Genomic DNA, 17,606 nt, shown 5'->3' on the forward strand with positions numbered 1-17,606 from the left:
AGTTAAAATACGTTAAAATACAGGTTAAAATACAATTAATTAAAAAAAAAGTGCAGTTATTTATGCTCATTGTAAAGTCTTATAGCAGCTGGTAAACAGGACTTCCTGTATCTCTCCGTTTTGCACATTGGTGCAATCAGCCTCTGGCTGAAGATGCTGCTCTTGATCACCTTCAGGGCATGGAGTGGGTGAGTGGGGTTTGTCATTATGGAACCTAGTTTATTTAGAGTTCTGGCCTCTGCCACCTGCTGGACCGTTCGTTGCTAAGCCCCGACCACTGAGCTGGCCTTCCTGATTAGTTTGTCCAATCTGTTTTTATCCGCTATACGGGCGCCATCTCCCCAACAGGCCACAGCAAAGAACAGAGCACTGGCCACCACTGAATGGTAGACACTGCACAGTAGGGGTTGGCAGATATTAAAAGACCTCAGCCTCCTTAAAAAATACAGTTCCGGATCATTTCCCCTTCCTCCTTGAACCAGGTGACCCCAGGTACTCCCCACTCACACCATCAGTCTGAAGAAGGGTCCCCCCTCTAATTGGTACGGGCTTTTGCATTTTCAGCTTGAAATTGTGCAATCTGGTGCACACTGTAGCGAGTCTTTTAACTTACACTTGAATGCAATATATATGCTTTAAATTGGATTAGCTATGAATAAGGTTAGACTAAATTACATTCCTAATTACATTCCACAGTAGAGCCAGGCTCTGATCAACAGGTGCAGCACATGAATTATCTTAGTATATTCATGTATGGAAATCAGATTATAATCAAACACTTGGCCCATGTGAACCAAACTGTGTCTCACTGCACACCTGGTACTACTCCTGACCCTGACTCCAGTTGCATACCTTCTCTCATTCCTGACCCCGAGTCCAGCCTTACACCTGGCCCTCTATTCTACCCTGATCATAGCTGCTAACCTGCTTAGGTTCCCTGTGCTGAACACTTCCATTGTCCCAGCTTTGACTGCACACCTAATACTATTCCAGAAATTGACTCTGGATGCACACTTGGCCTTGCTCCTAGCCCCTCTGCACTGACAATATATCTGGCCCACATATGAAGCCCCATATCTGACCCCCCTGGACTTAACCTATTACGTTCAAGTCCATAGGTGCTTATCTAATGCGGTAATATTTTATGGGGCACTTCACAGATCAAATTATGTATAACAAAATTTGCTACATCCATTGCTTCCTTGTTATCTAGCATGCTAGTTACTGTGTCAAAGAAGTCATCCATTGGTTGAACACAATTTCTCATCCATAAAATTATACTCACTCAGCTGTATAAGTATTCTGTTACCATTTCTTTCAATTTCCTAACAAACTACCCTGAAGTCATTTTCACCACCAATATTTTCAGTATTTTGCTGTCTTCCTCTCAGCTGGGACTTTTCCGAAATGCAAAGTCCAATAACTATATATTTAAGCAATATTATTCTATTAAATGTGATCTTGAGAGTACATCATATTTTCTGTGGTATTCATAACAGAACAATGATAAAAAGATCTTTTATTTGATTGCACCTACCAACATGCATACATTATTATATTACAGTTAATATGTACCGAGGGCAAATTTTTGTTCCAATGCTCTCCATTCTCATTTACTTTTACAATGAAGTGATTGAAATCCAAGTGAAGTTTAAATGGCATCAGAAAAATAAAACCTACGGAATGGATGATATTCATTACGTGATTGGTTGGAGTCAGTATCAGCACAATTACTATATTAAACTTTGAATCTTCAGGTGTCCAGGTTAAAGCTAAAACTAAAGACAAATAATAACCTCCCCACACATTCCCCTGCAAGTATCTCTGTCGCTCCTTTAAAATATGCCCCTTCTTTGAACAAGCTGTTAAATATCGCATCTGAATCCGTTCCCATCTGATTACACTCCTTGAGGATATTCATCTACATGTTCAATTGATAAAACAACGAGTTTGGAGACATTTCTATTCAACCTGTCAAAGGAATTTGGGGGGCGGGGGTTAGAAATAGTCAGTGAGGTAAACAAACATATTAGTTGAGTGGCAAATGACAATAGTGCTACCTTCCCAATATTTAACTGAAGGAAATAATGGGTTATCAGGGATGTATGTTGTGACACACAGCTTGCATGTCATTTTAATATTACACTTACCCATCCCCCTGGATATTCCAGATTAATAACTTAAGGTTTTGTCAACTAATTACAAATCAGGCTAATTACAAATCAATCACATTAGCCAACTCCAAAAGCTGAAGTGCTGAGCATTGGGATCCAGACATCACAGACAACTGGCCTCAGTTCCCCGCTCATTTCTGGCAGTGTTCTCCGTCTGAACCAGGGGCCGCGGGTGGGGAGGCTGTGCAATCACTGATCACTGACCTTGGGGGTACCCGGCGAGGGAGTGGAGCAACCAAGTGGGGAGAGGGTGTGAGAGAGGGCTGTCCCCCCTCCCACGGTAGGGACCTTTTGAAATTTTATGTATTAAAATCATGTTTTAGTGCCTTGTAGAAGTATGATTTCAATGTTTTTTGTTTGAAGTATTTTTAAGAGGTAACTTTTTAAGGGGAACGTTTTCCACACAAAGGGTGGTGGGTGTATGGAACAAGCTGCCAGAGGAGGTAGTTGAGGCAGGGACTATCCCAACATTTAAGAAACAGTAAGACTGATACATGGATAGGACAGTTTTGGAGGGATATGGACCAAAAGCAGGTAGTGTAGCTGGGACATGTTGGCGGGTGTGGGCAAGTTGCGCCGAAGGGCCTGTTTTCACACTGAATCACTCTATGACTACATACCTCCAACATGCATCAATGCTTCAAAATCAGGTGGTCGAGTTTTATTGCCATATATTCATGCATATAAACATAGAAAATAGGTGCAGGAATAGGCCATTCGGCCCTTCAAGCCAGCACTGCCATTCAATTTGATCATGGCTGTTCATCTAAAATCAGTACCTCTTTCCTGTTTTTTCCCCATATCCCTTGATTTCGTTAGCCCCAAGAACTAAATGTAACTCTCTCTTGAAAACATCCAGTGAATTGGCCTGCATTGCCTTCATAGAAACATAGAAAATAGGTGCAGGTGGAGGCCATTCGGCCCTTCGAGCCTGCACCGCCATTCGATATGATCATGGCTGATCATCCAACTCAGTATCCCATCCCTGCCTTCTCTCCATACCCCTGATCCCTTTAGCCACAAGGGCCACATCTAACTCCCTCTTAAATATAGCCAATGAACTGGCCTCAACTATCTTCTGTGGCAGAGAATTCCACAGATTCACCACTCTCTGTGTAAAAAATGAGTTTCTCATCTAGGTCCTAAAAGACTTCCCTCTTATCCTTAAACTGTGACCCCTAGTTCTGTGGCAGAGAATTCCACAGATTCACAGATCTCTACGAGAAGAAAGTTTGTCCTCATCTCAGTACTAACTGGCTTACCCTTTTTTCTTAAACTGTGACCTCTGGTTCTGAACTCCCCCAACATCAGGAACATTTTTCCTGCAGTTACAGTAAGTGAAAATCTAGCAGGCAAGTAGGATGCTTTCTCCAATCACTCCCATTTGAAGGCCACTATCTTCCACCGTTTCTACCCAGTGCTTGGTACTTACTTCCAGCGGCCACTGGTTGTCCTCCAGGATGCACCGAGCCGCAGGTCCATTCTGGTCACCTGTGCGAATTCGGCACAAAGACTCTCACGGCAGCGGCACAACGCCTCCGATGCCTCAGGACACTTGCACTGAGGCTGCTCCATGGCCAGAGCTGCAGTGCTCGCCAGCCCGGCAAACACTCGCCAGCCCCGGCTCCCCATCCGCAACTGTCACCGCCGCTGCTTCTTAGAGTAAAGGGGAGGCCATTTAAGACTGAGGTGAGAATTTTTCTTTTCACCCAGAGAGTTGTGAATTTGTGGAATTCCCTGCCACAGAGGGCAGTGGAGGCCAAGTCACTGGAATGATTTAAGAGAGAGTTATATAGAGCTCTAGGGGCTAGTGGAACCAAGGGATATGGGGAGAAGGCAGGCACGGGTTCTTGATTGGGGACGATCAGCCATGATCGCAATGAATGGCGGTGCTGGCTCGAAGGGCCGAATGGCCTCCTCCTGCACCTATTTTCAATGTTTCGATGTTCTGCTTCCAACACCCATGGCCCATGCAGTTGATATGAGTTTTCACATTTTCGTTGATCTCATTTTCTTTTTCCCATTTTCGTTAACACTCTCTCCCCCTCTCTACTATCTCTCCCCCTCTCTCCTCCTCCATCCCTCTCTATCTCCCCCTCTCTCTCCCCTTTTGCTCCCTCCACATATTCTCCCCCTCTCTCTCTCTCCCTCACCTTCTCTCTCTCACCTCTCTCACCTCTCTCTCTCTCTCTCTCTCTCCTCTCTCTCCCCCCTATCTCTCCCCCATTTCTCCCTCCCACCTCACTACCCCTTGCTCTCTCTACCCTCTCTGTCTCGATCTCGTCTTTCTCTTTGCCCCCCCTCTCTCTTTCCCCCGTTTCTCCCTTTCCCCCCTCTCTCTTCCTTTCCCTAATCTCTCACCCCTCTCTCTCCCCCCTCTCACACCTCAGCCTCCACTCTCCCCTCCCTCTCTCCCCTATCTCTCTCCCCTATCTCTCTCTCCTCTCTCTCTCCATTCTCTACCCTTCTGTCTCCCGCCTCTCTCTCCTCTCACCCCCCTCTCTCTCTCCCCGTCTCCTTTCACTCTCTCTCTCCACGTCCCTTTGAGAGTCTCTGTCTCTTCAACACAGAGACTCTCAAGGCAGTGGCGCAACGCTTCCGACGCCCCTGATGGCCCGAGACTCTTGCACTGAGGCTGCTCCATGGCCGGAGCTGTAGCGAGCGACTCGCCAGCCCGGCAAACACTCGCCAGCCCAGCAAACACTCGCCAACCCGGCAAACACTCGCCAGCCCCGCAAAAACTCGTCAGCCCCGCAAACACTCGCCAGCCCCGCAAAAACTCGTCTGCCCGGCAAACACTCGCTAAACCCCGCGAACACTCGCCAGCCCCGCAAACACTTGCCAGCCCTGCAAACACTCGCCAGCCACGGCTTTCCTTCCACATCTGTCCCCGCTGCTGCTTTTGCTTCCATCCCTCCCTCAGCCCTGGCTCTCCAACACACAGGCCCATGCAGTTTATATGAGTTTTAAATTTTTCGTTGATCACAGAATTTCTCACGACAGAGCGTGAGAAATTTGTGATCAGCGTGAGAATTTGGCCAAATGTGTGATTCTCACGCTCAAAGCATGAGAGTTGACAGCCCTGTATTTGGGACACATGACAATAAACTCTCTTGAATCTTGAACTCTTAAAACTGTCTTGTGAAGATAATTTGACTGTATTGTTGTCTAGTTTATTCCATTCTCTTAAGGTTCTTACAACGAATGAGTTCTTATAAATATCTGTCCTGACTAGTCTGTTCCTTGCCCTTCTTGTTTCCAGCGTTTCCCACTCCAGGTCGGATAACAACTGGGTGACACTGCTACCTCTATTGTAGTTCCCGATGCAAAAGCGGGCTGCTTTCCTCTGTACCCCTACTAGTTTGTTGAAATTACCAGTTTCGTATGGGTCCCAGGCACATGAAGCGTATTCCACTGGTGGGCGAAGGGTTGGACAGGTGCGTGGACAAGACAGGTTTAGAGGGGAGAATGGATCACAAATGAGTGGGTTATTGGTACCTTCTCAAGATGGCGTTATGAGCGACGAGACCCTAACAAGATGGCCGCCGTCAACCCCTCACAAAGATGGCCACCGGCTGCCGACCTCACATGCCCTCACCAAGATGGCCGCCCGCTGGTCCCGGTCCCGGTTCCGCCCCGGGCCGAGTCTCCCCATCGACCGCATGAAGATGGCGGCGGAGAAGCGGCAGTTGGTGGCGTCGCTGCCGACGGACCTGAGGTAAATAATGTTATAAATCAGCAGCGCAGCGGGATTGGGTCAATATGGGGGAGAACTGAGGTAAATCACCACATAAACTACACGTGTATGTGTGGGGGAAACTGGGGCCAAACTCCTTATAAATCAGCCGCCCCCTCTTATTCACTGAGGTCAATAACGTTGTAAATAAATCAGCAGCGGAATAAACCCGGTAAATGTGGGGGAGACCTGAGGTCAATCTCCACATAAACTACACGTCTGGGGGAATAAAACTGGGGTCAATAATATAAACTCACCGTCTGGAGCAGCGTCCTGAGATAAAACACGTTATAGTGAGGTTTCACGGCAGTCGGGTCACGACCCATGACCCGTACTGTTGCTAGGCTACGCCAAATGGATTACACGCGATGTACTGCAGGTAAACACTGACCATTGTTTCCAGCGTAGCGGGCCCGTTAAAACCCGCTGAAATTGTCAATCTTTGCGCTGTAAATAATTATGTTAATCGGGATAAGCGTGAGAGACATGTAGCCTACTTCAGAATTCCAAAAGTGAGGAGAAATGACGGTAGATGGAAGCGAGAGCTGAAGGGACAACAACAGCCAAAGTGCTTGGCGAACATTGGCCGTTTGCTCACTACATTTCATCAACTAAGGCATTATTTGTGTTTTTTCTTGATTCCATTGGAATCTAAAAAGTTTCAGAAGTGATGTAATTTTTTTTAATCGCCCATGGTTCTCGTGGGTTTTTAGATACAAAATGAAAACGCATCTGAAGAAATATTTACAGCCAGATTTATCACTTCTGAGAATTTTTAGATACCAAAGGAATCAAGAAAAAACACAAATAATGCCTTACTTGATGAAATGCAGTGAGCAAACGCGATAATTCCCAATATTTTCAATGTTTACCAAGCACTTTAGCTGCTGTAGTCCCATCAGTTCTTGCTTCTCTATAACTTCATTTTGCTTCACGTTTGGAATTCTAAAGTTGGGAACATGTCTCTTACACTTACCCCGACTCCCACAATTTTTTTCAGCGCAAAAAATTCAACATTTTGGCGGTTTTTAACAGGTAGGAAAGTACGCGTTTTTAGCATTAATAACATATACCGGAAGTGACGGATGTCTTCCAGTTGGATTTAGCGGCTCAGTGCGTCGAGCCCTTTGACCCAGTGACCTTTCGTGCAACCTCCCTATAAACATTTCCCTCTCTGTAAATAATCAATAAATCACCAAATAAATTACACGTCTGGGGAATAAACCCGGTATATTTGGGGGTAAAACTGAGGTAAATAATGTTATAAACACACAGGGGAGCGGAATAAACAGGACTGTGGATTCGGACCCAAAACATCCGACCCCTACCCCTAGGTAAAATAATTCTACATCTGCTGTGATGACATTACACAAGATGACATCTACAGGCCCCCAAACAGTAGCCTGGACATAGGGCGCAAGTTGAATCAGGAGTTAAAATTGGCATGTAGTAAAAGTAATGCTGTGGTTGTTATAGGAGATTTCAACATGCAGGTAGACTGGGAAAATCAGTTTGGTACTGGACCCCAAGAAAGGGACTTTGTAGATAAAGTGCCTTCGTGATGGATTCTTAGAGCAGCTTGTATTGGAGCCTACCAGGGAGAAAGCAATTCTGGATTTAGTGTGATGTAATGAACCGGATTTGATTAAAGGAACTTGAGGTTAATGAGCCATTAGAAACATAGAAAATAGGTGCAGGAGTAGGCCATTCGGCCCTTCGAACCTGCACCGCCATTCAATATGATCATGGCTGATCATCCAACTCAGTATTCTGTACCTGCCTCCTCTCCATACCCCCTGATCCCTTTAGCCACAAGGGCCACATCTAACTCCCTCTTAAATGTAGCCAATGAAGGTTCAGAACAATCCTTTTTATAACTTTTCATACCTTTAGTTTCCCTCTCATCTGACTCTGAGTCTAAAGAAGGGTCCTAACCCAAAATGTCACCCATTCCTTTGCTCCAGAGATGCTGCCTGATCTGCTGAGTAACTCCAGCATTTTGTGTCTATCGTTTAAACCAGGAGGAGGTAGTGACCATAATATGGTCAGGTTTAATCTACAATTGGAGAGGGAGAAGGGTAGATCAGAGGTCTCAGTGTTACATTTGAATACAGGGGCCATGAGGGAGGAGCTGGCCAAAGTTGACTGGAAAGATACACTAGCAGGGATGACAGTGGAACAACAATGGCAGATATTTCTAGGAATAATACAGAAGGTGCAGGATCAGTTCATTCTTAGGAGGAAGAAAGATTCCAAGGGGAGAAAGGGGCGACCGTGGCTGACAAGGGACGTCAGGGACAGTATAAAAATTAAAGCGATGAAGTACAACGTAGCAAAGATAAGCGGGAAGCAAGAGGATTGGGTAATGTTTAAAGAGCAACAGAAGATAACTAAAAAGACAATACGGGGAGAAAAGATGAGGTACGAAAGAATATAAAGGTGAATAGTAAAAGCTTCTTTAGGTATGTGAAGAGGAAAAAATTAGTAACAACCAAAGTTGGACCCTTGAAGACCGAAAAAGGTGAATTTTTATGGGGAACAAGGAAATGGCAGATGAGTTGAACGGGTACTTTGGATCCGTCTTCACTAAGGAGAACACAACCAATCTTCCTGATATAGTAGTGGCCAGAGGATCTGGCGTGACAGAGGAACTGAAGGAAATCCACATTGGGCAGGAAATGGTGTTGGGTGGACTGATGGAAATGAAGGCTGATAAATCCCCAGGGCCTGATGGTCTGCATCCCAGGGTCCTTAAGGAAATGGCTCTAGAAATTGTGGATGATTGGTGATAATTTTCCAATGTTCTATAGACTCAGGATCAGTTCCTGTGGTTGGTGGGTAGCTAATGTTATCCCACTTTTTAAGAAAGGTGGAGGAGAGAAAACGGGGAATTATAGACCAGTTAGCCTGACATCGGTGGTGGGGAAGATGCTGGAGTCCATTATAAAAGATGAAATAGCCGCACATTTGGATAGCAGTAACAGGATCGGTCCGAGTCAGCATGGATTTACGAAGGGGAAATCTTGCTTAACTAATCTTCTGGAATTTTTTTGAGGATATAACTAGGAAAATGTACAAGGGAGAGTCAGTGGATGTAGTGTACCTGGACTTTCAGAAAGCATTTGATAAGGTCCCACATAGGAGATTAGTGGGCAATATTAGGGCACATGGGATTGGGGGTATAGTGCTGACATGGATAAAAAATTGGTTGGCAGCAGGAAACAAAGAGGAGGGATTAACTTTCAAAATGGCAGGCAGTGACTAGTGGGGTACCGCAAGGCTCGGTGCTTGGACCGCAGCTATTTACAATATACATCAATGATTTGGATGAAGGGATTCAAAGTAACATTAGCAAATTTGCAGATGACAAAGCTGGATGGCAGTGGGAACTGTGAGGAAGATGTTATGAGAAGGCAGGGTGACTTGGACAGGTTGGAGGAGTGGGCAGATGCATGGCAGATGAAGTTTAATGCGAATAAATGTGAAGTTATCCACTTTGGTAGCAAAAACAGGAAGGCAGATTACTATCTAAATGGCGTCAAGTTGGGAAAAGGGGAAGCACAACAGGATCTCGGGATCCTTGTACATCAGTCTATGAAAGTAAGCATGCAGGTACAGCAGGCAGTGAAGAAAGCGAATGGCATGTTGGCCTTTATAACAAGAGGAATCGAATATAGGAGCAAAAAGGTCCTTCTGCAGTTGTACAGAGCCCTAGTGAGACCACACCTGGAGTATTGTGTACAGTTTTGGTCCCCTAATTTGAGGAAGGACATTCTTGCTATTGAGGGAGTGCAGCATAGGTTTACAAGGTTAATTCCTGGGATGGCGGGACTGTCATATGCTGAGAATGGAGCAGCTGGGCTTGTACACTCTGGAGTTTAGAAGGATGAGAGGGAATCTCATTGAAGCATATAAGATGGTTAAGGACTTGGACACGCTAGAGGCAGGATACATGTTCCTGATGTTGGGGGAGTCCAGAACCAGGGGCCACAGTTTAAGAATAAGGAGTAAGCCATTTAGAACGGAGACGAGAAAATACTTTTTCTCACAGAGAGTGGTGAATCTGTGGAATTCTCTGCCTCAGAGGTCGGTGGAGGCAGGTTCTCTGGATGCTTTCTGGAGAGAGCTAGATCGGGCTCTTAAAAATAGCGGAGTCAGGGGATATGGGGAGAAGGCAGGCACGGGGTACTGATTGGGGATGATCAGCCATGATCACATTGAATGGCGGTGCTGGCTCGAAGGGCCCAATGGCCTACTCCTGCACCTATTGTCTATTGTCTATTAACAGTAGCAATAAAATGTGGGCCGTTATCAGAACTTATAACAGTGGGTAGCCCGAATCTTGGAATAATTTCTCTTAACAATAATGTCACAGTAGTTTCAGCAGTATTATTAGTGGTTGGTAGAGCTTCAATCCAGCTACTAAATAAATCCAGTATAACTAAGCAATATTTGTAGCATTGAGCCTTTGGCATTTCAATAAAATCAATCTGAATGCACTCAAACGGTTGTGCTGGCATCGATGTTACCCCAGGGGGTATTTTAATGGGTTTGCCGGGATTACCTTTCTGGCAATTCCTGCATTTGGAGGCTTGTTTTAGAGCCTCCTGCCGAATGTTTGGATACCGCCATGTCTTCTTTGTCATCCTAATCATTCCCTCCTTTCCAGAATGTGTGAGGGAGTGTAAATAGGTTAGCAGTGTGGGTAAGAATGCATCAGGTACACAAACTTGTCCAAGTGGGGTTAGCCAATTTTGTTTTTCATGTTCAGAGGCAAGTAATTCTTTAACCTCCGTCATGTCGGGCAAGACTGTTCTATTTACTAGCACTGTACTCCCTGGGGGCACCAGGTCATGTGATCTACGGGCTGCATCCTGGGCGACCTGATCTACGTGGGCCTTTCCCTTGGAGACGGGATTGTCTCCTCCCGTATGAGCATTGGATTTTATAATAGCCAATTGCTTCAGTGGCATAAGTGCCTTTAAAAGGTTGCTTACAAAAAGGGCATTCTTAATCGAGGTGCCCGCGGCTGTGAGAAATCCTCTGCGTTGCCAAAGTGCTCCAAAATCGTGGGCTACTCCGAAAACAAACCTAGAGTCTGTGTAGACATTAGTGCATTTGTCCTTAGTTAATATACATGCTCTAGTCAGTGCAAATAATTCTGCCTGCTGTGCTAACAGAGGGTTTTGGAATCATCCTTCTAGGACCATCTGCGATTCATTTACAATGGAATAGCCTTAGGCTCGTTTACCTGCTTCAGGTAGAACCATGGAAGAGCCATCCACAAACCATGTCGACAGGATGTCTTCTAATGGCACATCAGAAAGTCCCTCTCTGATATTGGACAGAATGTTGTTGGCTTGTTCACAATCAAGCGGAGGGTCTTTATAGAGCTCTGGTGGCTGTGTTAAAAATGCTGATGGATTAATTGGAGAACAGTGCTGAAAAGTCAAGTAGGGATTATTTAAGAGAGAAATTACCCAATCATGCCTGGGTAGGGTATTTGGTTTGGCCCGCGGCAACACAGTGAGTTGTACACACAGTTACTGGTTGATGCATTGTAATGTTGATGGCCATCGAGACAGCAGCATGTATGCCAGGCAAGATCTGGGTGCAGGGTGGACAGCATCTAACCTGACAGAGAAATAAGCCACTGGTCGATTAACATCGCCGTTGTGTTGTGTTAAACAGTCTTGGATTATGGTGACATATACCTGGAAGGGTCGGTCATACAGTGGGCGTCCCACAGCGGGTGCCAAAGCCAGCGCTTGTTTCAAAGCTGCAAAGGCTTTTGTCTGCTCCTCAGTAAGTGTGAACTGCCGTGCTGCTTTAGCGGAGGCTAATGGTGATAGATGATTGGTGTAAAGAGCCACATCTGGGATCCATTGTCGGCAGAAATTTACTAACCCCAGGAATGCTCTAATTTGTTTAAAGGTCTCTGGTGTTGGATAGTGGACAATGGGGTCCACTCTGGCAGGGGTGAGGGCTCTTTCCGTGGCACTAATCATCACCCCGAGAAATGTTACTTTTTTCTGCCCCTCAGTGACTTCTCGCTTTGGTATCACATGTCCCCAATTGTGTAAGGCTTTTATAGAGTGGTCGTGTCTTCAGCACTACTAGCCTCATCACTACTGGCCAATAGCAGGTCATCCACATTCTGGACAATGGCTGAACCTTTTGGTAGGGGAAGAGTCTTTAACTGGTCTGCCAAGACCTGGGCGAAGATTGTAGGTGAATGTACAAAGCCCTGGGGTAACCGTGTCCGTGTGTAGTGCTGTCCTTCATACGTAAAGGCAAAAAGGTGTTGGCAGTCGGGGTGCACTGTGTGGGTGTGGGAGGGGCTAGTGATGTGGGAGGGGCTAGTTGCGTGGGAGGGGCTGGTGATGTGGGAGGGGCTGGTGACATGGGAGGGGCTGATGATGTGGGAGGGGCTGGTGACGTGGACAAGATTGCTTGTGAAAGGCAGCGCGGCAGTGACGTCATTTCCGGACTAAGGATCTGCGCTGCACGGACGCTTCCGGTCTCTTCTTCCCCCGAGAGGGTCTCTCTCTCTTGGTCTCCGGGCCGGTCCTCCAGGCGGGCAGGCGGGGTGAGCCGTGAGTACCCGGGTGGGCGGGGCCGAGCACGGTGAGAGGCTCTGGTGGATCAGGACAGGCTCGCTGGGGAATCAGTGCCGGGGGCGGCTCCAGTCTCCGGCCAGGCCGCGGCCTTGCACCGGGAGACACACGGTGACTGGGGTTGGCGGAGCGGGGAGCCGGGCCGGGCCTGGGGTTGGTGGAGCGGGGAGCCGGGCCAGGCCTGGGCCGCAATACCACGATCTCGGGGCTGATGGTGGGCGCATCAGCCGGGGTGGTGGGGGAGGAGTTTGCTTCCCTCCCTCCCTTCACCTCCTCCCCTCACTCACCCCTCACTCTCCCCTCCCTCCCACCACTCACCCCCCCCCCCCTCACCCCCCTGACCCTCGCCCCCCCACTAACCCCCCCAACCCCTACCCTCTTCCACTTCCCCTCTCACCCTGCAAACCCCTCAACCCCCACCCTCCCTCTCACCACCCCACTCACTGCCCTACTCACTCATCCCCTGCCCATCTTCCCCTTCAAGCACTAGTAATGTTCACGTGATAGTAATGTCCTGTTTGCAAGCTTGTTGACCCTCTGTGTTCCCCTCCTGCAGGGTTTAGGACCCGTTGCTGTGGACAGAGAGACGGGGACGTGAGCGGCCATTGAGGGCGCCCAGGGTGCCAGTGAGCCCCCTCCCTCAACCCATCTGCTCGGTTTGCGGGCTGAGCTATGAGGGGCTGAGCTTCGATGGAGGACCACATGATGGGGCACAACATGGAGAAGCGTTATGAGTGCGACGTGTGTGGCAAGGCCTGGCAGGTCCCGAGCCGGCTGGAGACCCACCGGCGGGTGCACACGGGAGAACGCCCCTTCAACTGCTCGGAGTGCGGCAAGAGCTTCACCTGCTACGGCAACCTGCTGCGGCACAACCTCGTGCACTCCGACGAGCGGCCCTTCACCTGCTCCGATTGCGGCAATGGCTTCAAGACGGCGAATCAGCTGAAGATGCACCTGCGGGTGCACACGGGCGAGAAGCCCTATGGCTGTTCCACCTGCAACAAGAGCTTTGCCCGGTTGTCGGGGCTATGGCAGCACCGGCGGGTGCACAGCAGTGAGCGGCCCTTCACCTGCTCCGACTGCGGCAAAGGCTTCAAGTTGTCCACGGATCTGAAGATCCACAGGCGCCTGCACACCGGAGAGCGGCCCTGCACCTGCAACGACTGCGGCAAGAGCTTCATCTGCTCCAGCAGCCTGTTGGAACACCAGCACATCCACACCGGAGAGCGTCCCTTCATCTGCGCCCAGTGCGGCAAGGGCTTCACCCACTCCAGCAACCTGCTGGTGCACCAGCGCACACACACCGACGAGCGATCCCACACATGCGCCCAGTGCGGCAAGGGCTTCACCCGCTCCACCAGGCTGCTGGAGCACCAGCGCACCCACACCGGCGAGCGTCCCTACACCTGTGCCCAGTGCGGCAAGGGTTTCACCTGCTATACCGGGCTGATGTCCCACCAGCGCACGCACACCGGCGAGCGACCCTTCACCTGTGGCGACTGCGGCAAGGGCTTCACCCAGTCCCACAGCCTGCTGGTGCACCAACGCACCCACACCGGTGAGCGACCCTTCACCTGCGCCTAGTGCAGCAAGGGCTTCACCTGCTCCGACAGCCTGCTGTCCCACCAGCAGGTGCACGCCAGCGCTCGTCCCTTCCCCAGCGTGGAAATCGTTTTGCCATGGTCTCCCACGCCCTGTCTCACCAGCGCTTGCACACCAGTGGCCAATTCTACGACTGCTAGTACTGCGGTGAGGCGTTTGACAGCTCGCGGGAGTTGCGGCAGCACCAGCGGGCTCACGTCGGTGAGCAGCTGCTCCCACTACGGCAAGCATTTCAAGAGGGCACGGGGACTGTGGGAGCACCAGCGGATACAAATCGGAAAGAGACCCTTTGTGTGCACTGACTGTAGCAAGAGTTTCACCTGTATGTCCAGCCTGTGGCAGCAACGGCGTACCCACAGCGGTGAGCGTCCCTTCCCCTGCCCGTCCTGTGGTAAGGGCTTCACCCGCCTTGACCACCTGCTGGAGCACCGGCGAGTCCACACCGGCCAGGGCCCCTTCACCTGCCCGCTCTGTGGAAAGGCCTTTGTCCACTCCTCCAGCCTGCTGGCACACCACCACATGGATAGGAGCTGTTTAGGCAAACACAAAATGCTGGAAGGAATGGGTAACGTTTCGGTCTCGACCTGAAACATCACCCATTCCTTATAACCATATAACAATTACAGCACGGAAACAGGCCATCTCGGCCCTTCTAGTCCGTGCCGAACACGTATTCTCCCCTAGTCCCATCAACCTGCACTCAGACCATAACCCTCCATTCCTTTCCCGTCCATATAACTATCCAATTTATTTTTAAATGATAAAATCGAACCTGCCTCCACCACCTTCACTGGAAGCTCATTCCACACAGCTACCACTCTCTGAGTAAAGAAGTTCCCCCTCATGTTACCCCTAAACGTCTGTCCCTTAATTCTCAAGTCATGTCCTCTTGTTTGAATCTTCCCTACTCTCAGCGGAAAAAGCTTATCCACGTCAACTCTGTCTATCCCTCTCATCATTTTAAAGACCTTTATCAAGTTCCCCCTTAACCTTCTGCGCTCCAAAGAATAAAGACCTAACTTGTTCAACCTTTCTCTGTAACTTAGTTGCTGAAACCCAGGCAACATTCTAGTAAATCTCCTCTGTACTCTCCCTATTTTGTTGACATCCTTCCTATAATTAGGCGACCAAAATTGTACACCATACTCCAGAATTGGCCTCACCAATGCCTTGTACAATTTTAACATTACATCCCAACTTCTATACTCAATGCTCTGATTTATAAAGGCCAGCACACCAAAAGCTTTCTTTACCACCCTATCTACATGAGATTCTACCTTCAGGAAACTGTGCACAGTTATTCCTAGATCCCTCTGTTCAACTGCATTCCTCAATTCGATACCATTTACCATGTACGTCCTATTTTGATTTGTCCTGCCAAGATGTAGCACCTCACACTTATCAGCATTAAACTCCATCTGCCATCTTTCAGCCCACTCTTCCAACTGGCCTAAATCTCTCTGTAGACTTTGAAAATCTACTTCATTATCCACAACACCACCTATCTTAGTATCATCTGCATACTTATGAGGAGTTGTGTTAATTCCTGCTATGGAAAGATTGAGTCAGCCAATGTCACTAATTCTATTAAATGTGAGACAGCCAATGCCACTGATTCTATTAAATGTCTAACCTTAAGATTTGAGCTTGCATGTGCAAAAAGCCTACTAACACAAATAGCAGAACCACTACCCTTGTACAACTTGCAGACATGCAGAATGACTAACCGCAGAGAACTGATTTTAGCAAAGAATGGAAAACAAATAATTGGAGGTGATCAACTTTAAGCAACTTTGCTGATAACCAACTTTAAACAAAGGGTGAAAAACAACCCCATATTTGAAGAAGAATCGATGACATCATGCTAATGGATGACTGATGTAAAGGAATATGTGAAAGAAATGTAATTGGATGAGAAGGGGGAAGGAAAGCTTTGTTTAAAAAGGTATATAAGGTAATGCCTGAAGAAGAGGAGTAGCGACTCTTTGCAGGGTTACCTGGTCTACGGTCGGGTGAACTGATGTAAAGACTCTGCTCAATAAAAACGTACGGTTTTGGGAATCCAGTGGTCTGGTCGATTATTGTCGCAACAACCGATGAAGAAAAAGGCTTGAATCCTCATTTGGTGTCAGAAGTGGGATGTCAACCGACGACTGATCCTGCCGGTTGAGAAACGCCGACGGGCGGGGAGATCGGAGGAGGAATGTGCACCCAAGTGAGTATATTTAGTTAAATTGCCACTTGGTCCTCCCTCAGATCTCATCGCCCTAAGGTAATTCACCGGCGCGGGTCAGTTGAAGGGACGACATCCGGATCTACCGGTTGCAGACACTGGGATAGGAAGTCTCGAGGGCGACCCTTGCCTGACCGAGCAGGAAACACCCCAGTTGAAGGGGGACCATTGTACAAAAGGTTGTGCACAGGGATTAAAAGGGGAAGGTGGAAATCCTTCGGTCCTGAGAGGCCGTAAAGAGCACAGGTTCGGTCGCTATGAAAGGCGTGAGAACGTAACTGGTAAGGGATTGACCGAGACTAGAGAACCACTGCGTCTCACAGAAAGCCCGCCTTAGACTGGTTGTTAAGAGAGGAAATCCTTTACGCGAAGGTCAGGAATTGAAGCGGCAGAGTGAGACGCTGGGGGGCTCGTGGGCTCAAGGATCAACCCGGTATAATATTGTTGAAATTGTGTAATAATAACTTTGTAAGGACGACTACGTAGTAACAGAGAACGAACCATGGGTAATATGATTGATACCAGTTGTCACCCTGATCGGCCATTGCATCAACAATGCTATTTGCACCCAGAGATGGAGGAGACCTTCAGACACATATCTGGGGGACTCACTCATAAAATGGGAAGGGATCAATGGCCTGAAGGGGGATCCAAGGATATGGATGTGGTATCCAGGGCACAAAGTGTCATTTGGAAAAAGGATATGAAGAAAAAGTATAAAAAGGCCATACAATTGTGGACTTTGCCTTCCATCGCAGTGAGGAGGAGATTCACTGTGATGGATGGTTGTGTGAATTAAATTGGTTGTGTGTCTAGTAGGAATCGTTTTTTGTTTGTATGGCTGTAGAAACAGCTTTGTTTGAGCCTCACTGAGGTTCAAATGACAATAAATATTGTATTGTATGCATAAACCATTGTGATGAACAAAGAGCCAGATCATTAACGGCAAGTTGGCAGAGTAATGCCCTAAAGTGGGGCATACCCTTGACAGAAGGAGGCCAGGAAAAGTCGGTAACAGTATTAAAACAAGAGTGCATGCATACTAAGCAGACAAGGGAACGGCAGGCACAGCAACAGAGAGAAAAAAAGGCAGGGATAGACAAAGACTTGCGTAAGTCGGTGGCTGGCATAGATTTGGCAGGCGAGGATGAGGAAGACGAGGGGGTAGGTGATTGGGGAATGCAGGGAGCACCACCGCTGAATCAGCCTATCCCAGTTGCCCCCGCTCCACCGGCAGCATTAAG

At 48.1% G+C, this 17,606-nt stretch overlaps 2 protein-coding genes across 2 annotated transcripts in view; both read left to right on the plus strand.

Annotated features, from left to right (window-relative positions):
- The window catches only part of LOC116982908 (zinc finger protein 229-like), a 968,520-nt gene that overhangs the window by 492,750 nt on the left and 458,164 nt on the right, over nt 1–17,606 (plus strand). The window lies entirely within an intron of this gene.
- LOC116982892 (zinc finger protein 883-like) overlaps nt 12,487–17,606 on the plus strand; it is an 89,418-nt gene continuing 84,298 nt past the window's right edge. Inside the window, exons 1-3 of the mRNA XM_033036442.1 lie at nt 12,487–12,506; nt 13,084–14,085; nt 14,282–14,283. Of these exons, the coding sequence (XP_032892333.1) occupies nt 13,218–14,085; nt 14,282–14,283 (870 nt within the window). The 5' untranslated portion in view covers nt 12,487–12,506; nt 13,084–13,217. The remainder of the gene's footprint in view (nt 12,507–13,083; nt 14,086–14,281; nt 14,284–17,606) is intronic.

The sequence above is a fragment of the Amblyraja radiata genome, chromosome 1 (assembly GCF_010909765.2).
Source record: "Amblyraja radiata isolate CabotCenter1 chromosome 1, sAmbRad1.1.pri, whole genome shotgun sequence".
Lineage (NCBI taxonomy): Eukaryota > Metazoa > Chordata > Chondrichthyes > Rajiformes > Rajidae > Amblyraja > Amblyraja radiata.